Source organism: Peromyscus leucopus, chromosome 1 (genome assembly GCF_004664715.2).
Source record: "Peromyscus leucopus breed LL Stock chromosome 1, UCI_PerLeu_2.1, whole genome shotgun sequence".
Classification (NCBI taxonomy): Eukaryota; Metazoa; Chordata; class Mammalia; order Rodentia; family Cricetidae; genus Peromyscus; species Peromyscus leucopus.
In genome coordinates, this window is record NC_051063.1 from 76,196,106 (window position 1) to 76,223,709 (window position 27,604).

At 51.0% G+C, this 27,604-nt stretch overlaps 1 protein-coding gene across 3 annotated transcripts in view; it reads left to right on the top strand.

Moving 5' to 3' along the window:
• Rgs10 (regulator of G protein signaling 10) overlaps positions 1–22,425 on the top strand; it is a 44,702-nt gene extending 22,277 nt beyond the window's left edge. For all 3 annotated transcript variants that reach the window (XM_028885659.2, XM_037210041.1, XM_028885660.2), the window contains 2 exons: positions 8,648–8,791; positions 22,018–22,425. In XM_028885659.2, coding sequence (XP_028741492.1) covers positions 8,648–8,791; positions 22,018–22,236 — 363 coding nt within the window. In that variant the 3' untranslated portion in view covers positions 22,237–22,425. The remainder of the gene's footprint in view (positions 1–8,647; positions 8,792–22,017) is intronic.
• Positions 22,426–27,604: the final 5,179 nt, after the last annotated feature.

Consider the following 27,604-nt stretch of genomic DNA (forward strand, 5'->3'; position numbering starts at 1 on the left):
CCAATTTCCGTGCTCGTTAGGGTTTCTAGAGCCGTGATAAAGCAAAAGCAGCTTGGAGAGGAGAGGCTTATTTGGCTTCCACTTCCATATCAAAGTCCATCACTGAAGGAAGTCAGGACAGGACGTCAAACAGGGCAGGACCCTGGAGGCAGGGGCTGATGCAGAGGCCATGGAGGAGTGCCACTTACTGGCTTGCGCAGCTGGTTTTTTTTATAGCACCCGGGACTACCAGCCCAGGGATAGCACCACCCACTGTGAGCTGGGCCCTCCCACATCAGTCACTAATTAAGAAAATTATGGTTTGTCTCCAGCCCAGCTTTATGGAGGCATTTTATCAATGGAGACTCCCCCAGCCTTATGGAGGCATTTTATCAATGGAGACTCCCCCAGCCTTACAGATGAGTGTAGCTTGTGTCAAGTTGACATAAAAACTATCCAGCAGGATGCTGCTGGGGACAGGGGAGCCCCTGGTGACACTGGCATGTCTGGGTCTTGGTGGAGGCCACAGCATTGAGCCTTCACAGATGCAGGGGTGTGATTTGAGAGGTCAGTGGCAGCCCATGTTAGGCTACCATGTGTTGCATCGGCATGCAGAGCCAGCCTCTGCTCCTGGCCCACAGGCTGTCCTGGTCCAGCTGCTGGGGAGGCAAAACGAGGCAGTCAGCTCTGAGTTACTGGTTTCCAGGAGTGGAGGAGGAGGAGGCAGGCCGGCCCTGCAGAAAGCACCTAACTGAATTTCACAATCAAACTTACCACATCTGCCCCAAAGGGAGTGTGGGAGGCTTTCTCTCTCCCTGCAGTCAATTGAGGCAGCTGCAAGGCTTGATGCAAATCAGACTTTCAAACCTCTGCTGGTTTAAGGACAATTCTGGTGATTTGTTTTTCTTTTCTGGGTTTTTTTTTTTTTTTTTTGTGTGTGTGTGTGTTGTGCGTGTATGCATGAGGTTTTTTTTTTTGTATGTGTGTAGGCACACATGTGGGTGCTCATGTACATGTGAGAACACGCATGTGGAGGCCTGAGACTGATGTGAAGAATAGCCTCCTACTCTTCCACTTTAGTCAACGAGACAGGGTCACTCAGTCAGTCAAACCCAGAGCTGGTTCAGATGGCTCGTCTCCCTAGCCAGCTCGCACTGGCTCTCTTTCCCAGCCTGACACTGCAGGGAAGCGGCAGATGTAAGTTCCGGGGATTTGAATTCTGGTGCTCACACTTGTGTGGCAAGGGCTTCACCACCGAGCCTCTCCTCAGTGAACATCACACTTGTTTACGCTGAGCACCTCATGTAATTTACCTCTCCATCTTTTGTAGTCTGTCTTTCTGTCTCTCATGCTCACGAGTTCAGGCATCTTTGTTTTTCTCCCTTTCCGTATTATCCAAGCATCTAGACCTGTGTCGGGCACACCATGTGTCTCTTCCTCTCTGTGGGATGAAGGCGTGTCCTCCACTCAGGCTGGACTCTCACCTTGTCCTGAAGCCTGGCCATGGCAATGGGCTTGATAGATGAGCATACATTCTAGCCCACCGGGACATTTAACTCTTTGAAGCCCGGAAGAGTAGAACAGTCTTGATTGTCTTCCCTGGTCTGTGCCCCACTGTGACCTGGCAAGCTACTGGGCAAAGAAAGGCCATGGCTTAGGGAGGTCCAATCTTGCATGCATCAAGGGAATATTGAGGACTTTGGGAAACTGGGGAAGTGACATTTCTCGCCTCCTGTCCTCAGGTTTTCTTTGTTTCTTATACCTGCCATACCTTCCATGTATCTGTAGTTAGCACCTTCCATCCCTCTGTGGTTGAAAACTGTTCTCTTGTGGGCCCTATGAGTTAGCATGGGATGTATGCCTAGCTTCCAGAGTAATTCAGCATTTATAAAACCACAGAGACGGCGTTAGAGAGACGGTTCAGCAGTTCAGAGCCCAGTCTACTCTTCCAGAGGACCAGAGTTCGGTTCCCAGTGTCCCTGTCAGGTGGCTCACAACCATGTGTAACTCCAGTTACAGGGGATGCAATGCCTCTGGCCTCTGTGGGCACCCGTGAATATGTGCACAACCCCCCTACACATACAGATAATTAAAGATGGGAATAAATCTTTAAAAAGAACTCCAGAGAAAGCTCCAACATGGTACTCATTTTTTTTTTTTTGGCTAACTCTGAATTCATCCAGCCATTCATTCATTCTCTCATTCACTCATTCATCAGTTAGCTTATGTACACTGAGCCTGTTTACTGTGTGGTAAGCATTGAAAAGTACCTGGCATCGTACAGACCACATGGAGAATGGGGCAGGGAGGTAGGGTAGGGACCAGTGTCCAGTGTTCACAGCTCTGAGAGCTGTACCAGCATTTAAATATGACAATCCCTTGTATTTTAATAGTATTTCAAAGCTTACAGTTATGGGAGTCTGTGGTATTATTATTATTATTATTATTTTGGTATATTTTGTTTAACACTACAACTTGATCTCATACCTGGCTGTATTTGGGTGTGATTTTTTTTTTTAAAAGGTGTTTAAAAAGAGTTTAAAAGATTCCTTAAAAGAAGTTTGTTCTCCATGAGTGAGTGGGTTACAAAAGAAGGGCACATGGCCTTCACCCTCAGTACCCTCCAGAACTCAGGAGCCATCTAGTTTGGGTACTGTCTCTCTGACCACAGCCTGTGATGTGAAATTTTAGTCCATTTTCCCCATGGGAGTAGCAGGGTCCACGCTGCACCTTAGGAACTCAGTGTGATGCTGGCCCCTGTGCTTGCTGCCCGCTGCCTCGGCCTCTCCCTGCAAGATGGAGCTGCCCGGGTGCAGGCCTGGGGAGCCCAGTGAGTGCGCTAATAAAACAGCAGCTGCCCCCTCCCTCCTCCCTTCCTCCCTTCCTTCCACGGGAGACAGGGTCTGGTGGTGGTGGTGGCATGTTGAAGGACGTGTGGGACCAGAGGAGGATGCCAGGTGCCATCATCCTCCGCCTCATTCTATGGAAACACAGTCTCTCACGGGACCTGGAGCTCATCGGTCTCCAGCTAGGCTGGACTGCAAATCCCAGTGATCTTCCACAGACAAGATCTCACTCCACTGCCCATGCTAACCTTGAACTCTTGGCCTCAAGCGGTCCTCCTTCCTATGGGTGCCTGCCACCATGTTTTTGTTTGTTTGTTTCCTGTGAAGGCCCTTTTCCCCTGAGTTGAGATCTTCATTGCAGTTTTTTTCTTTCCTCTCTTTCATCTCTTCGGATTTTGATTCCTACATTTATTTATTTATTTATTTATTTTTAAAGATCCCAATTTCATCTTCAGATGGTCCTTTTGGACTTTCCTTGCTTTTGTGGGTTTTTTTTCCCCCCACAGACAGGGGCCCTTCAGTCCCTTCCCAGTGGGCTGCAAGCCTGATACGTTCGTAAATGGCACATTTCTGTTCAGCGGGCCGGGAAGGCTCTGCTGGTGGGGGGGGGGGTCTGTATTTGGAACTCACCTTGACCCCTGTATTCATCCTGGCAGGCCCTCCTTGCTCTCATTCTCTGGGGCCCCCCCTCACTCAATTTATTTTATTTTCACTTTTGGAGCTGAGGACCCAAGCGCTCTCCCGGTGAGCTAAGCCCCGAATCCCATCTTTAAAATTATCTTTATTAGACGTATTCACTTGATATGTGAATGTTTTGTACCCACATTTGTAACTGCATCACATGAGTGCTTGGTGCCCGTGGAGGTCAGAAGAGGGCCTCAGATCTCCCGGAACTGAAGTGGTTATGAGCCGCCGTGCGGGTGATGGGAATTGAACCTGGAGGGCCACAAGTGCTCTTAACTGCTGACTCATCTCTCCGGCCCCCCTCGGCCCCCCATTAAAACAATTATCTCTATTTCATGTGTACGAGTGTGTGTCTGCCTCTATTTTATGTGGACGAGTGTGGGTCTACATGTGTGTTTGTGCACCATGGGGTAATCACGGAAGCCAAGAGAAGTCAAATCCTGGAATAGCAGTTAAAAATCTGTTAGGAGCTTTCACCTAGGATGAGAATTTCTTTTTATGTATATATATGAAGCTGTGTCTATGTGAGTATATGCTGTGTGTGTGTGTGTGTGTGTGTGTGTGTGTGTGTGTGTCTGTGGAGGTCAGAAGGAGACATTGGATCTCTGGAGCTTGAGTTACAAGTGCTGTGAGCCACCCAGGCTGGGTGCTGGGATCCAAACTGCAATCCTCAAAAAGGGCAGGAAACAGTCTTTTTTTTAATTTTTATTTTAATTAATTAATTTGAGAAAGTCTCGCCAGAGAGCACACAATTACAGAATCCAGGGCAGGACTCGAATTTAGGGAGGGGCTAGGAGAGCACAGGACCCGGTGAAAGAGAAAGACAGAATCGGAGACTCTTGAGAGAGCAGGGCTCCCTGGTGAAGGAGGCAGGCAGGCAAGGTAGATGGGACTGGAGCCAGAGAGGCATCCAGCGGAGATCCCCGAGGGGCTTAGCAATCAGAAGCAGCCACGAGCCCCCAGGCACCGTGGCCTGAGACGCAGGATTCAGCTGAGAAGGGGGAGCGAGTGGGTGGGAGGACTCTTCTCTTGAGATGCATCTGTTGAAATTGGGAGTGAGGAGGCTGTTTGCCACGAGGATGTCGGGGAAGTGGAGTAAAAGCTTTTACAGCGGCGGAGGACCAGCGTGTGCCCTAATGGGGGAGAAGAGACCACACTGCACCTCCTAAGTGCCGGGCAACCCATTACTTTGCTGTTCTGAGTAGATGGGTGTCTGGGGCTGTGAGGGAAGTGAATTCACTTCTATTAAACCGACTTTGGTTGGGAGTGGAAATCGAGGGCCGACTTCCTTCCCAGCATTGCTGCAAACCAGGCATTGTCGAACCCGAAGGCAGGCAAGGCGCTGGCTTGTGTCTGGAAGGAGCTGGCTTCGGTGTCAGAGAGTGGACACATCTGTCTTTCTCAGGGAAGGGAGGACTAGGGTGTGGGCGGCGGCTGGACCAGAGCCGCCTCCACCTCCTCTTCTTATTCTTACAGCAGTTAGAACAGGGTTAACACAACTCTGGAAAAACCTACCAGAATAGCTCAAGTGGCCAGTTCTTCTTTTGTGTTCGGTGTTCTCAGCCTGGACATCAGGCCTTCCCGTGACTGGCCTGTGGTCAGCAGCCCCAGAGCTTCCCGTTTCGGTCACACTTCCTATCCTAGCCCAGATAGACTCTGCAGCTCACTCATTCTGTCACACTCGCTGGGTCAGCACAGGGACTCATCCCGTTCTCAGAGGCCGACGAAGGGCAGCTGATATGAGAGCGTTGGCTGAGAGCCAGGGTTTGGACATCTGCAGCCCTGGCACCTGCTTCCTCTCCCCTGCGCCACCTGCCCCCAGATTGGCGTCTCAAGCTGCTCGCTTGCATGTCTCATTTTCAGAACCACTCAAGATTGCCTGAATTCATGTGGGCCGTGTGTGTGCATCCACGCATGGCAGAGCGTCCGCATGCCTGTGGATGTCTTGGGGAGGGGAGGCCTGCAGTTTGCTCATCTAGCCGACTGAAATGCTACTTTCATGAAGTAACTTTAAAACAGGAAGTGGGTTTCCAAAAATGCTCCCTCTGACAGAATGCCAGTGGCAGGAGAGGCTCATGGCTCTGTGGAGCCAGTGGGTCTTTGAGAGACGTGAGGTTCCAAACTGCTGTTCTGGGCCTCATGATGGTCCCCAGGCCTATCCTGGAAATAGTCATATTTATCTTAAGAGGCTCCTATGTCTTTGAGTTTGACATTAATTAATTGCTCCTGTAGTCAAGAAAGAACAGACACAGGGCTTTGAGTGGTGACCCCACCTGGGCTCTCTTCCTGTACCGGCAGAGGTATTAGTCAGGCCTCGGCCTCATGGGGTCTCTTGCCTTCTAGCCCCTGGCATGGAACGAGCTCATTTTTTTTTTTTTTTTTTTTTTTTTTTCTGTTGTCAAGCACTACTAATTGGAAACTTCCAGGGATTTTCTGAAAACCCGAAGTTTTCAGAGTCTGTTTTTCCCTCAGCCAAGCTCTGCAAGCATCCTTAGACGCTGAGGGCCTCTCTGGGAGAAAAGTGTTTTCTTAGGGCCTCCTGACCTCCCCCATCTCCTCCACAAACCACAGCTGTGTGCTGCACACTAAAGGCAATCTCTCCACTGCCTTGCTCCGTGGGGTCAGATGGGGCCTGAGAGCTGCGCTTCACACAGTAGCTATCTCGGCTGTGGGGAGGCAGGTGCACACACACGTCCTTCCTTTTCAAGAAAGGGGGGCCTCAAGGGAGGTTCTGGTGGAGAGGGCCGAGTCTGCTGTGCTGCTGCCCGAGGCTCTCGGGAGACGGTGCATACTGGAGAGTCGGCTCCTTCCATCAGAGAAGGTCACGGCCCTGTCAGGGTTCTCAGTGGCTCCCGCCATGGGGTGGGTCACCACGCTGCCAGGGTTCTCCGTGCCAGGAGAGTACAGATGAGTGACTACCTCACTGGCGCTGCCTCTGGGATACCACCATGCTTTCCAGGGGGGCTGCGCTAGGGACTTCTGGGCACACAGCGAGTGTTCTCCGCAGTACTTACACTTAATGTTTAGTTACTTGAAGGAAAACACCCTCTTCTGCAAGACTGACAAGCCATGTACCCTGGAGAGCTCAGTGACCCTCATGGGACCTGAGTAGGATTGAAGTCTGGAATTAGATAGTCCTGATGTCACCTGCCCTGGCCCTGGTCCTCACTCACCAGGAAACCAGCATTAACAGGAAGACCAAGAAGTTAAGGGGAGGGAACAGGCCTATGTGTCTGCAGTACAGCAGGTGATGGCCACGGTACATGCATGTGTGCGTGTGTGCGCGTGCGCGTGCGCGTGCGCGTGCGTGTGCGTGTGCGTGTGTGTGTGTGTGTGTGTGTGTGTGTGTGTGTGTGTGTGTGTGTGGTTTCACGGGACTTTGTTTGTCCTGGCGAAACACTTATAATAAAAAACTTCATTTGAGTGTGTTCACAGTGCTGTGCAGACACAGCCACTTACTCGATCCCAAATCCTTTCAAAACTCCAAAGGAAATCCTCGTGACCGTCACCCTTTGTTCCGGGCGGTCAGAGTCTAGTCCAGGTGTTTCCGCGCTCTCAGTCGAGGAATTGAAATAAAGGTGCAGAAGGACTGAGCAGTAGCGAGGGAACCACTCCACAGTGGGGCTGTGGTACCGCTCAGGGAGAACTGCTCTGCCCAGAGTGAGCAGAGACTGGGGTGGTGCCGCACCCCTTTAACCCCAGCACTCGGGAGGCAGAGGCAGGTGGATCTCTGTGAGTTCAAGGCCAGCCTGGTCTACAGAGTGAGATCCAGGACAGCCAGAGCTAGATTGAGACTCTGTCTTGAGAGAGAGAGAGACAGACAGATAGACAGACAGACAGACAGCAGGTCACATGAGTGAGAGTGTATTCAGGGGCCCCAGGTTACTGAATGGGATTACTTTGATGGGGTCTAGAGGAAGGAGGGGCTGGTTACTAAGGGCTGTGTCCTGGGAGGTTCTCTATTTTGATTGACATGTTCTAAGGTACAACTTTTACTGTGCTTATCTCTTCCCATAATGCATCTGATCTGAATCATATGCACACTGGGTTGTACATAGGCATAGGGTGGTACATAGAGGATTCTCTCTAAAAATTCACTTAGAGGACACAGTCTGCTCTTTTGCTCATCTACCCAAAACTAGTTCAGGACAGGATGGCCCCTGCCCAGTGTACCTGGTTAGGACTGGAGTGTGAGTGAACGGAAACCTGAATGAAGTTTGGAGGCTGTTTGTGTAGCTCAGTGCAGGTGGGGTCCTAGGTCACTAGGCGCATTGTTAGGATGGCGGTATGTGTGCACAGAGCACACGCAGGTGGAAGCCCTAGGCTGCCAGTGCATTATTGGAAGAAGGGTGTGTATCTGTCTCAAACTGAGTGAAGTCCCAGGTGGCTAAGCTGTTCCTTGTGCTCCTCCACCTCACCTTCATCCCCATTTCTTCCTCCTACAATCCCTGAGCAACTACTAATCTTTCTGTTTCTGGGGCTCTGCACATTCCAGGTGTTTCCCCATGAACAAGATTCTACAGCATGCAGCCTCTGTGGCTGCTTTCCTTCATGTAGCTAATCAGTTCCAAGGTTCATTCGGGTTTGAACTTTGGCCAGCGAGTACTTCATTCCCCCTCAAGACCAAGTAACATTTCTATGAACTCTGAATTTGAAGGTTTCACAGGATGGTCCCGAGTCACAGTCGAATGTCATTTTTATTGGTTTGTTTGTTTGTTTGTTTGTTTGTTTTTGGTTTTGGTTTTTCGAGACAGGGTTTCTCTGTGTAGCTTTGCGCCTTTCCTGGAGCTCACTTGGTAGCCCAGGCTGGCCTCGAACTCACAGAGATCCGCCTGGCTCTGCCTCCTGAGTGCTGGAATTAAAGGCGTGTGCCACCACTGCCCAGCTATTGTTTTTGAATGATCAGTGTAGCAATTTTGTTTTGGGAGGCTTGGCTGTAGACGCATTAGTAGGTATGGGGTAGGCATTAGTAGGTATGGGATAGGCCAGGTTGCTGTGAACCCTCTCAGGGAGCTTGGCTCTGGACAGCAATAGCTCCCAGCTGCAGTTCTTCCAGGGCTGGCTGGAGGGTGGAGCTGGCTTCAGGCCAGGAAAGGCTGTTCTGGTGGGTAACAGTCCAGCTTCTCTGTCTCCTCCAGATGCATGTAAAGGCCAGGGAGATCTACATGACCTTCCTGTCCAATAAGGCCACTTCGCAAGTCAACGTGGAGGGGCAGTCTCGGCTGTCTGAACAGATCCTGGAAGAACCGCACCCTCTGATGTTCCAGAAGCTGCAGGAACAGGTAACGTGACCTCCTTGCTCGTGCCTTGATCCGAAAAGCTATGGATGTTCACTCCAGGCCTGGGGGAATTCTTCAGGGAAATGCCACATTCCCCAGGAAATACCTCATCCAGCTGTGGTGGCTGAGGTTACTGAGCCCTGGTTGGTGAAGGTGGGGGAACCCTCGGTTCTGAATTTGGACTGTGTTGACTCTTGTTCTGGGCACCATCTGAACCACTGGATGAGATGGGAGGCTAGGTCTGTCTGAGGGACACAGGTTAAAGAAATGTGACAGCCACCGACGGGAGGGACAGTTGGGCCAGCCTTGCAGCAGCGGCAGGCAATCTGTGGCTGTGTTTGTACAAATGGCCAAACTGCTCCCTCACTGCCAGTGTGGCCCAGAGCTGTCAGGAAATTTATAATGCGGCCTCTTGGTCATAAAGACAAAAGGAAAATTTTGCAGTATATTCCACTTAGAACCAAAAGAGGTAAGTTTAAAAATGGACATGTTAAAGAGGTAAATCTTAAGTTTTCTGGCAGAATTTCTTATGAGGAATAGTCAATAAATGTCACTAGACACAAGGGATGTGACCTGAAATTCAGACCTGGATTTAAAAATGTGTGTGCACATCTACACTCTGCTGTGAAATGTGACGTCCACACGGGGTCAAGGGTACACTTCTGACAAGAAGGCGGATTGAGGCTAAGGGACCCCTGTTGAAGAAGTAACATGGAACAGCTGTTGAAGGTAGAAATAGAAGATGCTGGAAACATCCACAAGGATTCAAAGTATCAGGGAACCTCGAGCTTTTTTTTTTTTTTTTTTTAAATTTGGTTTTTTAAGACAGGGATTCTCTGTGTCGTTTTGGTACCTGTCCTGGATCTTGCTTTGTAGATAAGGCTGGCCTCGAACTCACAGAGATCTGTCTGGCTCTGCCTCCTGAGTGCTGGGATTAAAGTCATGCGCCACTGCCGCTCCGCCTCGAGCTGTTTTTGTACAAATACACAAACACCTGCCTCACTGCCTGTCCTGAGGAGGCCACTCACATAGAGGCCCCTCCAACATGAATAACCCAGTCACATGAAGGGTGCGTTAAAACTGGTGGTGGGTCCCACTCCCAGGGTTAACTGTTCAGAGCTGTAGGTCATGTGTGGTGTGGGACCACCTCCCCATGTTCCCAGGGAAGGCTGGTTTTGCAGGTCTAAGGCTGTACAGTGTGGAGACTTCTGTGGGTTGCCTGAGCTTTTTGCCTTCAGGGAGGGGCTTTTTGATCACCTGGTGCCTAGAGCCTGGAGTAGCGGTTCTCAACCTGTGGGTCATGACCCCTTTTGGGGGGGAGCTCACATATCAGCTATTTACATTATGATTCACAACAACAGCAACATTGCAGTTATGAAGTAGCAACGGAATGATTTTATGGTTAGGGATCATGACAATATGAGGAACTGGATTAAAGGGTCGCAGCTTTAGGGAGGCTGCGAACCACTGGTCTAGAGGATGTCCCAGCCACCGTGAGGCCTCATCTTTGCTCATCATCTGATAGAAAACAAAACACCTGGCAGAAATACAAGCAGAAGCACTTTGAGAATAGTTTCCAACTGACACAGTGGGGATGTAGATCCACGTAAATTCTGAACCCAATCTGGTCATTGAAGGAACTCTGTCTGGGTCTCTGGGGGCACTTATTAAGGCCTTCTGCAGGAGTTGCTTTGAGCTATGGGCATAGGTTTGGGAGAGAGAGGCAGACAGGGAAAGGCAGTTTTTGTGACCGTAGCCATGTGGGCACTTCTGTCTATGCTGGCCCTCAGGATCTTCTAAAAGGCTCTGTCGGGTGCTTTAAAATACATCCGGTGTTGAGAGCTTAGCCAGCTATTAAATTCTACATTATCTGCAGCAACAGTGCCCATGCTGCTGGACCACCCCGAGAGCTGTTGTCTCCCTTGGCGTGAACTCTCATCTGTTCTCCGACGAGTGTTCTTAGCCTCATTTTGTTGACAGCAGAAGCAAGGCTCAAGGAGGTGTAATGGCTTATTAGTTAAGTCACTCAGATAGTCAAAGTTGCTAGAGGCCGATTTTCCATCCGCCTGCCTTCCAAAGCCACGGCTGCTCTGCATCCCTCCTAGCCTTCACTGCCTTCTAGTTCAAGGGCAGCTTCTCTCTGCCTGGCAGAGGCCCATGATACCCTGGGGACAGAGGGAGTTCAGAGAGCATGTGAACAGACAGTTGCTTTATGGGGCTCCAGAGACCAAGGTGGGAATGAGAGGAGAGAGGCTGGTGGGATTCCACACAGTGGCCTGCACGCAGTGCCCAAGATCCCCACAAGACATCCAAAGTAGAGCCAGCTGCTGTGATCTGCACAGAGCCCAGGCAAGTGTCTGCTTGGGGTGGGAAGGGGGGGTGGGGGGTGGGGCTGGCTGGCACAGAGAGGAGACACATGGCAGAACAGGCGATTTTTTTTTCTTTCTTGAATGACAACATAGTTGTTATTCTGAGACAAAGTTTGGCCCCAAACTTCATTCCTCTGCCACACAAATGCCAGGGTCACAGGTGTGTGCCACCACACCTGGCTAAGTGACAAAAGTTTTAAAAAAATACTTTCCTATCTACCTGATAGTAAAAGGCACTTGGGAACAAAAGTCTATTGAAGGCATGCCCCCCCACCCCACCGTGATCTCACCTGGAGATAGTCACTAAACAGCATTCCATCTCGAGATGCCCATCTTTCATGTTCTATAAATAATGCATGCCACCACACTCATTACCAGTGCGGTTCAAAGTTTGACTGTAAAGGAAGTGCTTATATCCTGTTGTGAAGCAGAGAGAGAGAGAGAGAGAGAGAGAGAGAGAGAGAGAGAGAGAGAGAGAGAGAGAGAGAGAGAGAAACACTAATTGTCCTTCTAAGGTATAGATGGGTGGATGAGAAACCCCATCCCATCCCTTGGTATCTCTGGAGACTTGCTTGTTTTTGCTCTTTTACTCTCTTTTTGGAAGAGGGGAGCCGTCACCCAGATCCCAAATAAATCACACATGGAGGCTTATTCTTAATTATAAATACCTGGCCTTAACTTGGCTTGTGGCTAGCCAGCTTTTAACTTAAATTATCCCATCCACCTTTTGCCTCTGGGCTTTTCCTGCTCTCTTACTCTGTGGCTCGCTGTGTAGCTGGGTGGCTGACCCCCAGAGCTCTCCTCTTTCTCTGACCACGTCTTCTCTTTTCACTCCTCCGTCTCTTTTCCTCCCAGATTTCTCCTTCTATTTATTCTCTCTGCCTGCCAGCCCCACCTATCCCTTCACCTGCCTCACTGTTGGCCGTTCAGCTCTTTATTAGACCAAGTGTTTTAGACAAAGTAATGCAGCTTCACAGAGTTAAACAACATAAACAAAAGTAACACACCTTAAAATAATATTCCACAGCAGTGACGGGTTGCAGGAACCCTCCTGCTCCACACATGCTCTTATATCTCCCTGTCAAGCAGTGGTAGATGATGTGTAACCTGTACACATCTCCCCACGTGGTTTAAATCCAGTCTGCCATAGCACCATGCCTGTCATCCCATTCTATTTCTTAGGGAACTGTGACAGGAAAGGACAGCTTGGTACGTGGTCAGCTTTTGTTTTCTTGTGGAAGCAGAGCACTGCTTGTACAGCCTGTGCTGGTTTCCTGGAGGTGGGGAGAGTGCCGAAGGCACCTTGGGCTTTGCTTCATGTTGGAAATCTCTGTCGGGGCCCGAGACACAAAGGGGCTCAGCATCACCCACAGTCTTTGCTCCCACAAAGCCTCTTTGAGGACCCTGCTTTCTTAAGCGAGGGCCATTAAATTAGAGGGAGATGTGATGGAGACCCCAAGATTTTAAAAACGTTTTTATTTACTTATTTATATGCACACACACACACACACACACATTTGTGTATGTGTTGCCTGTAGAGGCCAGAGGTCAACGTTGAGCGTCTTCCTCTGTTGATTCCCACCTTATTTTTTGCAAGAGTCTTTCTCATTGGCCTGGACCTCATGGACTGGACTAGACTGGCTGGCCAGGGACCCTCTTGTCTGCACTTCTCTGGTGCTGGCCTGACAGACTTGTGTCACCATGCCCAACTCGTAGGTGGGTGCTGGGAGTCGGAACTCAGGTCCTTGTGCTTGTTTGGCAAGCGCTTTGTTGACTGAGCCCTCCCCCATTTATAAATTCAAGGTCTCACTAAGCCTCGGTCACAGTTTCAGCTTCACCATGACCACCGTGTGGCTTAAGGTAGGCCTATCGGAAGAGGCTGCTAACCTCCGCTTTCAGCCATTGTCACCAGGAAAGCTTTAGGTGGCCAGCCACTCACAACGAGGTCTCGTTCTGATGCTCTCGGGGAGCATGGTGGGGCAGCATGGCTTTCGTGGGACACAGCTGGAGCTGAAAGCAAAGCAAACATCCTCCAGCTCAGATTAGATGGCCCCCTGCATCCCTGCACCCTTAGAAGAACCTCTTGGGTCCTTTACTCGGGTTCTGCTAACTCTTGGTTCACAGACAGTTCTAACAGGTTCTCTAGTTCAGAGCAGATTTGAAGTGAAATACTGGTAGGGGCTGGATGGCAGAAAGCAAGGCCTACAACCAGGGCGCAGGCAGACAATGACACTGAGCATTAACCACAGCACGGTGATCCGGGGCCAGAACACACGGGGGCCCCCCCATGTTCCCACACACCGCAGTGTGGGCTCCTCTGTACTCCAGGACGGTAACGGCGCTCACAAGACACCAAGCAGAAGCCAGCGATGGTCAGTATATCGTGTGAAGAGTGCACTGGGCGTGTTAGTAAGCTGAATTTCAGAGACAGCAAGACAAGTGAGGGGCTTAACTCTCTTACCTGGGAAAGTCCCCCCACACACACCCCGGAATAAGGGGAGAGATGACTTCCTGATTTAATTTCTAAGCTTGGCTCATCTGTCTGCCCAGGGGTGACTGATGAGGAGAGAGGTGGAGGTCGTGCTGTGTGCATCTCTTGGGTACTGTAGTCGGGTGCTGGAAGCTGTGCTTCACAAGAAGCAGGAAGGGAGGCAGAAGCAGAAAGGAAGGTGGCTCCCTTCCCGTCACTCGGCTTCTTCAGTGACTCCGCTAAGAGCGCTTTGTGCTCTAAGGAAGTCAGCTCCTGTCCATCCACAGGACAAAGATGAATGCCGAGAAGGAAACACAGCCAAAAGATGAGCTTAGAAGGGGCCAGTAGGGTCCCTTGGTCCCTGGAGAGGCCAGAACCCTGAAAGGCAGCAAATACCAGAAGAGCTCTGGGAGGCAGGATGTTCCAGGAGAAGGCAGTGTAAAGGCTCTGAGGCAGGTGTTGGCTGGGTGTGTTGTTGGGGAGGTCATTGTCTCTACAGAGTATCTGAGTGATGTGGGATGGGGTGGGGGCTTGTTGGATCCTGGGCTATGGTAATGCCCAGCCCTGGCTGCCCTGCCCTCTCCTATCTAGGCTAGAAAGTACACATGACTCAATACAGAGCCACCTCTATCACTGGAGGGTCAACTGGTGGCTTTGGCTTCCTAACCATGGCTTATCACTGGTCCTTGGCCTGGTGCTGGCCCTCTTCCCCATCCCTGTCTCAGCCCATCACTTCCTGGATGCTGGGCTCAGAGTCATGGTCATGATCACCACATGGTAGATTAGCTCTTGGCATCAGGAGAGGGAAGTAGGGCCCCCGTCCTGCCTCAGACCCCACGTAGCTTCTGCTTCTTAGTGTAGCTTCTGTGCCCCCACATGTAATATGGGGACCCTCTGCTACACCTCAGGTGAGGCTAACGTGCTTCTCCTCTTCCAGAAGGAACCCTGTGCGGCTACCTACAACAGCCTCAGCATGTTGCCAGGATGCCCTCATCCTAGGTAGTGCCAGTGTCTAGTCAAGGCTCAAACGCAGCAAAATGACCTCCACAAAGTGCCAGGTTCCCAGCTACAGCCTCAACAGAGGAAGGGAGAAAAAATGGGCCCTTTCCTCAGCGCTGTTTCTGAATCCCCCTAAAGTGTGTTTCTCATCCTCTTACTCCACATCCTTAGAAAGGGAGTAGCAGCCGGGCGGTGGTGGCTCACGCCTTTAATCCCAGCACTTGGGAGGCAGAGGCAGGAGTTCGAGGCCAGCCTGGTGGTCTTTAGAGTAAGATCCAGGACGGGCACCAAAACTACACAGAGAAACCCTGTCTTGAAAAACAAAACAAAAGAGAGAGAGCGAGAGCGAGAGCGAGAGCGAGAGAGAGAGAGAGAGAGAGAGAGAGAGAGAGAGAGAGAGAGAAGGAAAGAAGGAAGGAACGAAGAAACGAAGGAAGGAATGAAGGAAGGAAGGAAGGAAGGAAGGGGGTAGAATGGTGATGGGAAAGTCTACTGGAGTTCACCCCAGCTCCCCTGTTTCTCCACATAGGACCTTGGTCTGAGCCCCCTGCACCACATTGTCCTTCTTTCTGGGCTGTGGTTGGCAATCAGAGCCAGAATGTATGGCATCTCTGTCTTACAGGTACTGTTGACATTCACTCCTAAAGATCAGACCCAGCCTAGAAATGCACAGTTTCCAGGGTGGCCATGAAGTTTTGTTCCAATGGAGAGTAAAGGGGGTCCACATCTGTGTGGCCAGGTGCCTTCGGTGGGGTGGGGCGTGAAGGACTTTCAGACTGACCTTACAACTTGACGATAAGTGACCCCTTGTCATGGCAGAGATGCAGATTGTCATCGCGCTTTGAATTTGAGTCTCACAGACTCTAGGGAAGACGGGATAGTCCACACTGAAAGAGCAGATTTTGCCCCATGCAGAGGGTCCTTCCGACTCAATCTCTGATCTTCTTGGAGTTCTGATCCCACCCTTGGCACATTCACCTGCCTATGAACTAGACGTGCTGTCCAGATCAACAAAACCTTCTAGTGACTCAATAATGCTTACGGGGCAGGGTCTCCACTCTGCCTGGTACTCTCCTGCCGTCTGCCAGCTACCCTCAGACCTCCTGGGTGCACCCAGTCCTTCTTCAGAAGAGGGACCTCCATTTCATAGGGTGGGCACATCATTTCTGTAGGTACAAGGAGAGAGACAGAGACAGAGACGAGAGAAACAGAGATAGAGAAACAGAGATAAATACACACACCAAGAGAAAAAGAAAGATTGAGAGAAACAGAGAGACAGAGATACACACACAGAGACAGAGAGACAGAGATTGAGAGAGATAGACACAGAGAGACAGATAGACACACACACAGACACACAGAGAGAGATTGAGAGACATAGAGAGACACAGAGATACACACACACACACACACACACACACACACACACACAGAATGCTCTAGAACGAGAAATCAGAGAAATCCCATTAGCAAACTTTGTTACATTGAAAGATTTAAGTTTTTCCTCCTTATGCGGGTTGAAGTGACCCAGAGAAGAAAGGAGGTAGATATTTTGTTTAGCCCTTCTAATGTACTCGATTCTGAGGTGATCAAATATTTATCAGGCTCAGAATACAGTGGAGGGAGGCAGTGGATTAACCCAGAGTGGCCCCTGCTTGGAGGCCGAGGGCTTCTGAGAGTCCTTCCCTAGAGCAGCTTGTTGGGCACTGCAAGGGTGGTTTTGTTTTTTTCCCCCTGTGCAGCTCCATCCGGGGTTTGAGGAGGCATGGTGGGTGTCTGGGTGATGCAGGGACCCTGCACTGGAAGGCGAGGGGCAGGCCACAGTTACCCAGACGCAGGACGTGCCATGGCTCTGTCCTCCCAGTCTGTAGCAGGGAATCCCAGGCTATGGGGCTGAACAGTTTATAGTGCAGGCATGCAGATGTGAGGCCCAAAGACCAGAAACCCTTGCTAAGCCACATCTGTCTTGGAAAAAAAAAAATCCCAGGAGCAGCCCAGCTGCCTACTCACAGTTTCTGCTTTGCCCTCCAGAGACTAGTCACCCTTGGGCTGTGCTCAGAGGCCTCCAGGCCACTTCTGCCTCTTCCTCTCCGTCTGGGGTGTTTCCATTTTCTCCTCTTCCCCGCAGGTGTCTGGGACTCTGACCACATTGTTTAGGTCCTGGTCAGTTGTGCCGGTGGGGTCAGCTTTGCCTGTCAGAGGCCTGGTTTTATAGAGATAACTAAAGGTCCTGGGGCCCAGCTCATCTCTGCTGGAGCCGAAGTTCCCCAGCACCTTGACCTTGAACTGCTGTCTTCAGAACTGTGAGGGAGTTCACGTCTGTGCCTCTGTTTTGGCAGTTCCCTAGTGTTAGTGTCCTAACTGTCTGTCAATCTCACATGTTTTCAAACAGCAAAACCTTCTTGCACAGCTAGACTAGGAATCTGAAATCATCTGTGGGCAGGGTCTGGGCTCCCGATGAAGGATCTAGAAGAGGATCTTGCCCTCCCCTTCCAGCTTCTGGTCAGTTGCTTGTCGTCCTTGGAATCCGTAGGCTGTGGCCATGTCACCCTGTCTCTGTCGCCGTTGTCAGATGGGCTCCTTCCTTCCAGGTCTCTCTGTGTGTCCTGCCCTCTTTGGGGAAGAGCCAGTCTTTGGATCGGGTCCCCCTACCCTGTAGGGTGACATCAGCTTGTTAGCCATAACTAGAGCTGTTTCCAAATCAGGTCACGTTTTGAGGTTCTAGATGTATAAATGTTTTCAAAAACACTATCCAACCTGCTGCTAGCTTTTGCAAGTATTCCTTTCCCGCCAACATATTTGAGGTCATTGTTTGAAATTCAGTGCATTTTTGAAATTAGATATTTGTTTTGTTTGTTGGTTATGTTTTTTTTTTTTTTTTTTTTTTTTTTTTTAAATCCCCCAGGCAGGGTTTCTCTGTGTAACAGCCTTGGCTGTCCTGGAACTTGCTTTGTAGACCAGGCTGGCCTTAAACTCACGGAGATCCACCTGCCTCTGCCTCACGAGTGCTGGGAATAAAGGCTGCACCACCACACCCGGCCTCAATCACTTAATGCTTATGGGCAAGTTTCCATGTTCAACTCTTTGCACATCTTGGTTTTTCTCCCCCCCTCCCCGCCATGTAGTGAAAGACTGGTCTGGAGCATGCCTGTGGGGTCCAGGCTGGGTTGAACTTGTGATCCTCCTGCCTTGCCATTCCAAGTGCTACCCATCACGTAGACTTCACTTTTTTTTTTTTTTTTTAACATGTACTTATTTGTTTGAGGGGCAGGGAGCAATGGGTGTCACGGCACATACCTTAGAATCTACATTAGAATCATCGCGGCTTGCAGGAGCTGGTTCTCTCCCTCCACTGCGTGGGTCCAGGAAGCAAACGCTGGTCTTCAGGCTTGTGTGGCAAGTGTCTTTAGTGTCTGAGCCATTTTACTGATCTCATTCTTAATGACTACATAGTGTTCTGCCGCGCATCCGGGCTGTGTAGCATCCGGGATGGAGAGGTAGCCTGCCAGGCTTGGTCTCCCTTCTGTCCCTTGCTCACAGTTATGGACTGAATTGTGCCCTCTACTCATGTCCCACTTCATATGTTACAGGCCTAACTCACAGTCCTCTGGATTGTGACTACATCCGGAGACAGGGTAATTGAGTTAAATAAGGTCCTATGGATGGGCCCTGATCCAAAGCGACAAGTGCTTGGTTGTTCTAAAGTGTTCTGTTCATGTGTGTGACAACATGTGTTGTCAGAGGGCACCTTTGAGGAACTGGTTCTCTCCTCCCGTGTTTACGGGGATTCTGGAAATCAAACTCTGGTTACCAGGCCCTCATGGCAAGCCCCCTCACCTGCTGAGCCATCTTGCTGGCCCCTGATGGGTGTTCTTTATAAGGCACACATGGGGGACGGCCATATGACACACAGAGAGAGGCCCTGGGAGAAATCAGCCTGCGGGTAGCCTGGCCTCCGATTCTGGCCTCCAGAACTATGAGGGAAAGCTGCCCGTGGTTCTGTTTTGCCAGGCAGAGCTGAGCAACCCTTGCTATCCAGCCAAGCACTAGCCCCAAGTCCCCATTTTCCTCCCCCGTGAAACCACAGTCCCCAGGGCGCTGTCATAGTGTCATGGGAGAATGCTCTATCGGAAGCCTGGAGTGTGTGGCCACAGACGTCTCAGTCATGCTGGTCCTCGCCTGACCATCTGCCGGAACACCCGGCAAACGTGCGCTAGGCTCTGTCATGGCTCTTTGCCTTGGGATAGGCTGTGGTCAGCCCCTGGCTAAGGGTTCCCAGCCATCTTCTGCATGTTCTCTGTCCCCCTGCTGCATGTCACCACTGAGGGGCTCTATCGTGGAAACTCCTGGGGCCCAGCACTCTCATGGCCATGCGAGGAGGCCTTTGCCAGTAGCAGCGGGAAGCTGGCCTCTGGATCCCATGCAGAGCCACAGGGCTGTGAACAACCAGGAAGAGGAAGTCTTCCTGGGCCGGCCACCCACAGCTGCTTCCTAGTCCCTCCAGCACCTAGAAGTGATGCCAGCCAGACATCCAGAAAGCACAGCCTCAAGACTTGGGGGACAGGCTGGGCATTTCACACCTGCCCACCGCAGGGAATGGCCCTGTGCTCTCGTTAAATAAGAATATGTGGCCGGGCCAGCAAGCTGACTCAGCAGGTAAGAGCATTTGCCCACAAACCCGAGTTTGATACTTAGATCCCGTGGCAGAAGAAGAGAACCGGTCCCCAAAAGTTGCCCTCTGACCTGGGTACATGCGTCCTCATATTCCTCCTCCCCCAAACCCACAATAATAAAATAAATGCTTAAAAAAAGATTTATTTTATTACTTTATTTATAGGAGTACTTTGCCTGCATGTATGTCTAGGTATCTCGTGCATGCCTGGTGTCCTGAGAACTCAGAAGAGGGCATCAGATCACCTGGGGCTGGAGTTACAGGTGGTAACGCCGTTGTGAGTTACCACGTGGGTGCTGGGAATCGAACTGTGGGTCCTCTGCAAGAGCCACAAACGCTGTTAATTGCTGGGTCAACTCTCTAGGAGCTGAGCGGGCAGAGGAATGGGGCCTCTGGGGCTCTCGAGTACTGTCCCCACGTGAAGCAGCCTTCCTGATTCGGTCTCTCAACTCTGCACACCCAGGTGCCTCCAGCGCACCCCCTTCTCCTCTCTCTGAAGTGTGAGCTTCAGTGTGAGCTTCAGAGTCGCAGAAGGCAAACAGGATACTCCCCTCCCACCCACAGAGACTTCAGATGAGAGGCCCTACCCCTGTTACTGGTGCTGGCTGGCTTTGCTAGGGACCTGGGGGAAGTGACAGGGTTCAGGACTGCATGCCCGGAGAGGCCTTCATGGAGCTGGCTCCCTTAGTCACACCCCGAGCATCTGCTCTGGTTTCTGAGTCAGGTGGGCACCTGTAAGATCCCCTTGGGGGACCATGTACCCGCAGGGCTGAAGGATGCCCAGGGCTGACGGGTATGGATACCTGCTTAGCACGTTTGTGGGAAGCCTAGGGAGGAGAATGAGGTTTCTTATCCCCAGCCTCCCCCCAGCCCCCACTGTTGATTTTCTTGATTTCTAGGGTGTTATATTTTCATAAAAAGTGATGTGTCCAAACCTTAGATGGTTATAATCACTTCAAAATTACAAAATCGATACAAAATAAGTAACTACTCCAGAGCGTGGGTAAGAATAGAATGGCCTCGGGGGAATGGCAGACGCGGGTTCAACAGTTTATGGACAGCCCAATGTGCCCAGTGTCTCCTGGGTGTGGTCTCTCCTGGCTGATTTGGTTCTCCTGCAGCCCTACTGAGAACATGAAGGTGAAAGACAGAAGGTTCTGGTCCTTTCCTGAGGCATTTCCCACCTTCCCAGCAGATGTCCTGAGGCCTTAGCCCCTGTGTGTGTTGGGAGAAGGCAGGTTTTTTAAAAAGTCAGGATTTTACCACCTACTTGACAACCCTGTCCGATGGTGTGCGGCATTCTGGAACTTTCCATTCAGCTGAGCCTGAGCTAGTGCTCTACAGGAAGGCAACTTGGTGTGCCTTGTGGATCTTTTTAATCCAAAGGCAAGAGACACAGTCGGAGACAGCGACAGAGAGACAGACAATGTCTTGAAAAGATGACTCTCTCTACCGGCAGGAAAATGTACCCTTTCTTTCCTTCTCCATCTTGTAGGATGAAGGAAGGTGAGCAGGAGTGAATCTGGGGGCTTCTGTGTGGAGACAGCCTCCACAGAGCACCTGTGTAGTGTGTGTAGTGTGGTGCAGCTCTTTCTGGTGCCCAGGACTCAGGCTCCATCAGGGGTCGGCCTCAGCCCCAGTGTGCCCTGGGATCTCTGCTTTCCAGAGACCTCAGCCTGGCTGTCTGTGCAGGGTCTGTCCTGCTGTTCTGACTTCCATGTTCTCTGCAACTGAGACCTGGTCCTGCGGCCTCTCCTGATGGAGACTACGTGTACACTCCCTCCCCTGCATGAGATACGCTCCCTTTGTCTCTTGGCGTGGTGACAGGTTTGAGATCTCCAACACCAAACTTAACTGGGGCTTAATATCAGGCTTTAAAAAGATTTTTTTGTTTTTGAGACAAGGTCTCACGTAGCTCAGGCTGGAGCCACGCTCGTTTTGTAGCTGAGGCTGAGCTTGAACTCCTGAGTGCTGGAATTACAGGCGTGTGCCACCATACGCAGCCAGTGAAGATTCTCGAAGGGCCATTCAAGGAGGGTCTGACTCAGGCTGTGTGCATCTGTTCATGCATGGAAAACAAAGATGTGTTCGTGCACGTGACTCTCTAGTCAACAGAGTCCACTGAGACTGTCACACAGTGACCAGGAACGCCCAGGACGTCTGCCTTGTCCAGCACAGCCCTACCCTAGTGTTCTTCTTGTTACTATTATCAGTGTGTGTATGTGTGATGTGTGTGTTAGTGTGGGCATGTGCATGCCATGGCATGTGTGTAGAGGTTGGAACAAGACATCCTGAAGTCAATTTTCTCTTTCTATTGTGGGTCTTGGGGATGGAACCCAGGTCATCAGGCTTGCATGGCAAGTACTTTTACTGCTGAGCCATTTCATGGGTCCTACGCTAGCACGTACTGTGTGTGTGTGTGTGTGTGTGTGTGTGTGTGTATTTGTGTCTGTGTATGTGTGTATGCATATGTGGGGGGGGGTTAAATATGTGTGTGTCTGTGCATGTCTGTGTATGTGTGTCTGTGTGTATGTCTGTGTGTGTGTCTGTGTATGTCTGTGTGTGTGTGTGTGTGTGTGCGTGTCTGTGTATGTCTGTGTGTGTATGTGCGTGCTCATGTGAGTGCACAGGGTGTCACTCTCTGGCCTGTGGTGGGTATCTGACACGGTGATTCGCGTCTGAGTTGCTGGAAGCTCACACCCTCTCTCTTTGCTCTTAGATCTTCAATCTCATGAAATATGACAGCTACAGCCGCTTCTTGAAGTCCGACTTGTTTGTGAGGCATGGGCGAGCCGAGGAAGAGGAAGAAGAAGAGGCAGAGGCAGGGGCAGAGGCAGGGGCAGAGGCAGTGGCAGAGGCAGAGGAAGAGGAAGAGGAAGAAGAGATCCTCGACACTGAGACCCCGCCTAAGCGAGCTTCCCGAGTTTGCAACACCTGAGCCCTGAGAGCCGAGCCTCCCGCGGAACAGAGGGGTGGACTCTTGGAACTGTGCAGGGTTGTCATTGTCTTGTCGTCTGAATGTTTGGGGACTGGAGTGTGCAAGCAAGGCCTTCCGCGGGAGGTGTGTGTCCCATGACCCTTTGCATGCTTAACATTCCATTAAAAACAACAGCAGCAAGAATAAAAAGTGGCTTTGACGTTTCCGTTCACAAAACAAAGAGAGTCTGCCAACCCTGGACACGCAGCATTTTAATCTTGATTAAACTTCCCATGAAGCCACAGGTGAAGCCTTTAGCTTCGTCCCGCCTTGCTGGCCTGGGCTGTGTGTGTGTCCACAGACTCTCTCGGCAAAACGATCTGGGGCACAGGTGGGTCTGACCAGCGCAGGGGTGGCGGGCATCACTTGCCGGTGGCTTTGGGGTTAAATAGTCTCGAGGGAAGTTCCGCTGTCCAAAGCAGGTCTCTGACAGCTGCTGACGCTTTGGGGAGGTGAATGACAGCATTAGGAAAGCGCCATTGTTTCTCACATGGGGGTCTGGTCCCTTAATCCATGACATTTCCCGCAACACAACATTTAAAGTTCATTTCCACAGAAACGCTGTCTCAGCCAAGGGGAAAAACGGAAACATGGTTCAGGTGTGATGGTTGCTCCCAGGGGACCTCAGTGGGACCTCAGTGCAGGCTATGTGCTGAAGCTGGGGTTGATGGGACGGTCCCCCTTTCCCGTCCACCACCTAGGGGACAAATCAACCCTGTGCCTTCTCCTGCCTTTCTCCATTTGTGAACTCTGGCTTGGAGTTCCAATTAGGGGAAAGAAGTGCTTTCTACAAGGCCAGCCTCGTCTACACATAAAGCCAGCCTCGTCTACACATAAAGCCAGCCTCGTCTACACATAAAGCCAGCCTCGTCTACACATAAAGCCTGCTGCGGCTGCGGGGGAGGGGCTGGGAATGACCAGTTACCTTCTTTTACAGTGGAGGTCCCTGGGTCCCAGATCAGGCTCAGCTCCCTCCAGCTAGTGTCCACACCTCTTACAGGGCTCAGCACTGTTGCTAGACTACCCCAGAATGCTTACTAGCTCTCATTTGTACCCACAAAACAACCGGCCTCTGCTGCTCGTGGACCTCCTGGACTCAGGCTCTATCATTTGCCAAATCCTCTGCCATTGAGGCCACTGTACGACTTGCCACTTACACTAGGACACTTGAGAGACAAGGTGAGGTACATTTTAAAGTTATAATGGCCAGGCATGTTGTAATCCCAGCTCTTGGGAGGCAGAGGTGGGTGGATGTCAGTGAATTCAAGGCCAGCCTGGTCTACATATAAAGTTCAGGCCAGCCAGAGATACATAGTGAGAACTTGCCTCACAAAACCATCAAGAGCTGGAGAGATGGCTCAGTGGTTAAGAGTCCTTGCTGCTCTCCCAAAGGACCTGGGTTCGGTTCCTAACGTCTTCATGGTAGCTCACAGCTATTTGTAACTCCAGTTACAAAGGATCCAATGCCCTCTTCTGGCCTCTGTGAGAACTGCAAGCGCATGGTGCACATATATCCATGCAGGCAAAACACTCATACAGATAGAATAAAAATAAATTTTAAATAAAAATAAAAAGAAATATTTAAAACATACAAGAAAAAAATCCCCCAAAGAATTGTAGTGTCCTGACATTTCTGACAAACCATTAACTGTGATTCCCTGATGATGATCCTCTGGTGACCTTGCCATTTCTGGGCTTCCTAGACTTCTGGCTGCTTCCTGTCCTTTCCTCTTGGTCTTGGATGAGGAGTGGCCTTTGGGGAGCTATTCCCTGCTGAAGAAAGAGCAACCACTGAGTATCTGCTGGCAACTACAAACCCAGGACATTGCACACCCCTCAGGCACATGCCTCTTATGTGTGTTTCTCTCCACCTATCTCTGGAACCTGGGACTGAACCATGACACTGAGAATGACCCCAAGGGCCCTGTTATCAGAGCCATAATGTCACTGTGAGCACAGCAGATCAGTACATTTTAAAGAGTAAAAGTTAACAATGTGGGTCCCCTAACTCCACCTTTGCTTGGTTGGCCAGGGGCATGCAGGGGATCAGGGGTATGCAGGGGACCAGAGGTATGCAGGGGATCAGGGCTATGCAGAGGATCAGGGCTATGCAGAGGATCAGGGCTATGCAGAGGATCAGGGCTATGCAGAGGATCAGGGCTATGCAGAGGATCAGATCTATGCAGGGGATGCAGAAGGCTGCCTACATCACTGAGGATGCAAGGACCAGGCCAGCACCTTTCAGAAAGCCCACCAGGGGCAGAGACCAGCGTAGCTGAAGGCTTCCCTCTGACTTTTCCTCTTACACCACTGGATTCAGAGACTATTTAGAAGACACAACAATGGAATAAAGGAATAACCAAAGAGAGCCAGTAGGCTGTCCATATGAAGAAAACTACCCTCTCTCATTCCCTCTCTCCTTACTCATTGACCACCAGAATCTATACTAAACTTAGGTACATACAGAATCTGGTACCCGAAGAAGCAGTTGCAGTGAGATTGAAATGTAGGGGATCCAGGCAGCCAAAGAAATACTTCTATCCAGCCCCTCACTTTTACCCTTGTGTCTTTCTGTCCAGTCCACCCACCAACTGTCTACTCACCCATCTGTCATCATCCATCAACCCACCCACCCTTCATCTATCCATCCAACATCTGTCTACTCACCCACACACCCACTCACACACCCATCACCCATCCACTCACACACCCATCACCTACCCATCACTCATCCACCCATCCACTCACACACCCATCACCCATCCACCCACCCATCACCCACCCACCCATCCACCCACTCACCCATCCACCCACCCACTCACACACCCACTCACCCACCCATCACTCATCCACCCATCCACTCACACACCCATCACTCATCTACCCACCCATCACCCATCCACCCATCCACCCACTCACACACCCAGTCACCCACCCTCCATCCATCCATCCAACATCTGTCTGCTCACTCACCCATCACCCATCAACCTATCATCCATCCATTCATTCATCCGTGGTTTAGTATCTAAGTGACTTCTGCAGTGTTCTGTGGATTGTTAGATGTCAGGACTGAAGGGGAACAGATGGACAAACAACTGTGACAATTCACACACCACTGACATCTATATAGATGTAGTTTTATGAGTATGAAGGTCTAGTGAGGCCAACAAGCCAGAAGACAGTTACTATTTTAGGAACTTGGTTGCTCTCAGTTCCGAAGAGGAGGGATGGACAGTCATGCAGGGTCACGTGGGACTGGTTGCACAAAGGTGCTGTCGGGAGACAGAACAAAGAGTGGGCACGGAGCGAGCCTTTGTTGTTATTTCCTGGGTAAGGCTAGCCAGGCCAAGATGTTTGGGATCGGCTAGCATGCACATTTTTACTAAGCTCCCGGATATGACTGTCCCCAGATATCTTGTACCTGACCATGGGGCGGTGAGGGTGGGGGGACAGAGCCCAGCATGGGAGAGGCTGCTAAAGGTATAGTATAGTTGGTATGCTCCAACGTGGTTGCTTTGCCTATGAAGGATACAACCCAGTTGCTTATGGCTTAGAAATTGGCTAGCCCTGGGAGGAACATCCTCTCCAGTGCCAGCAAGGTCCCAGATGTCACAGCAGCAGAATAAAAAGACATGCTTAGTACAACGGTCTCCAGAGACCTCATCACTCAGCCTGCAGGCCACGGGTGCCTTGTGCTGTCTGCCTGGGCATCTGTTTAAAATCTTGCTACGCCGATGCCTCAGGCAGTGAATGGCATCACCCACAGGCTCTCCTGTTCACTGTTGCCCTGTCTCAGGCCACTCACATGCCTCTGTTACCGGCTCATTCTCATGGGCACCACACCCCCACTTCCCACCTGCAGAGAGCGCAGCCCAGGGGACCTGCTTCTCTGATTTTATGGTCACTCATTTCTCTTCCCTATCCGCTCCGCTGCCCTGCCTGGCTTTCTGCGGTGGTTTCCTCCCTGGGGGTTCTGCACTGTCTGCCTCCTTTTTATTGTTAAAATTATGTTTATTGTGCATCACATGAGGGCATACATATGTAGGTCAGAGAACAATTTTCGAGAGTTGGTTCCCACCACCTGGGTCCCCGGAATTGAGCGCAGGTAGTCAGGCGTGGCAGGGAGTGTCCTATCTGTGGAGCCGTCTCACACGCCTGCTGTGCCTTCTCCACGGCAAACTCCTCTCTAAAGGTGACAGGAACCACTGGTGCTTCTTTCTCTTCGCTTCCTACCCAAAGAGATTCGGGGCGAGAACAGCAAGTCGAACGGTAACTACAAATGCATGCTTGTGAGAGGCAGAATCTGAGGGCGAAGCCACGCCTGCCTTCTGACCCAGTTCCCCTTTGGCCCATGCCCTCACTGGACACAAGCTGTGCAAGGCCAGGCTGGGGTGAATGCTGGCCTTTAAGCGAGCATGCTCGTTTCTCACCCAACAGGTTTAATGAGCACCTACTGCGTACATCCTGAGCCACACAGTGGATACAATGAGAATGCCATGGGAAAAAGTGCTGTATTAATCCTGTTTTCGGGCAGGGGATGATGGGACTGGCCCCAAAGAGGGACTGACGGACGTGTCTGGCCGATTGTGCTCAGCCCTGGAACTCACAGGCTCAGTTGTATTGGGGGTGTTCGTCTGAGATGGGCAGTGGTTGGTGAGCTCTGTTCTGGCTTTCCATATCAGCCTCAAAGGAGAAGAGTGGGTTCTGAGCTAAGCTTCTTCCTATAGTCGTGCTGACTGGGACGTGGACATGCATTGTGTCACGTGTCACGGAGTTAGAAGCTGATTAATTGATAGCCAGCTCCCAGGCCCCAGCTCTGCCTTGGGGAGGATTCTTTGTTTATAAGCTTTGCAAACTATCAGGCGAGCGCAGTCTGGATTCACATCCGCTGCTATTCACTTTCATTTTGCCCGTGGATGTCCATTTGTCTGACTGCTCCAGGATCTTGCACCATTAGCTTTGGGAGATTCTGTTCTTACCTGTCTTTCTTCACAAGGTTGGCCTGGTACAGGGCAGTGAGTGCTGTAAAGAGGCCAGTGGCCAGCGAGGGCACGAAGAAACTGGAGCGCTGAAATGAACCCTCACCCTTGAACAGGCACCGTGACCTCTCATAGGGTCCCCACCCACCCCGCGAGTCCAAAGTCACAGGGAAAGCTGTGGAGCCCTCTTGTAGGAGCCTGTGGGTGAGGGCCTTGCAGGTGGTAGCTGTGCTGGGGGCCAGAGGGGTGGCCCCAAAGCTGCCCACCCGGAGAAAGGCGGTCCTTTTCAAATTCTCACCAAGCCAAAGGATAGAGGCAGCTGGGTGATCACAGCATCTCTTCTTTCCCAC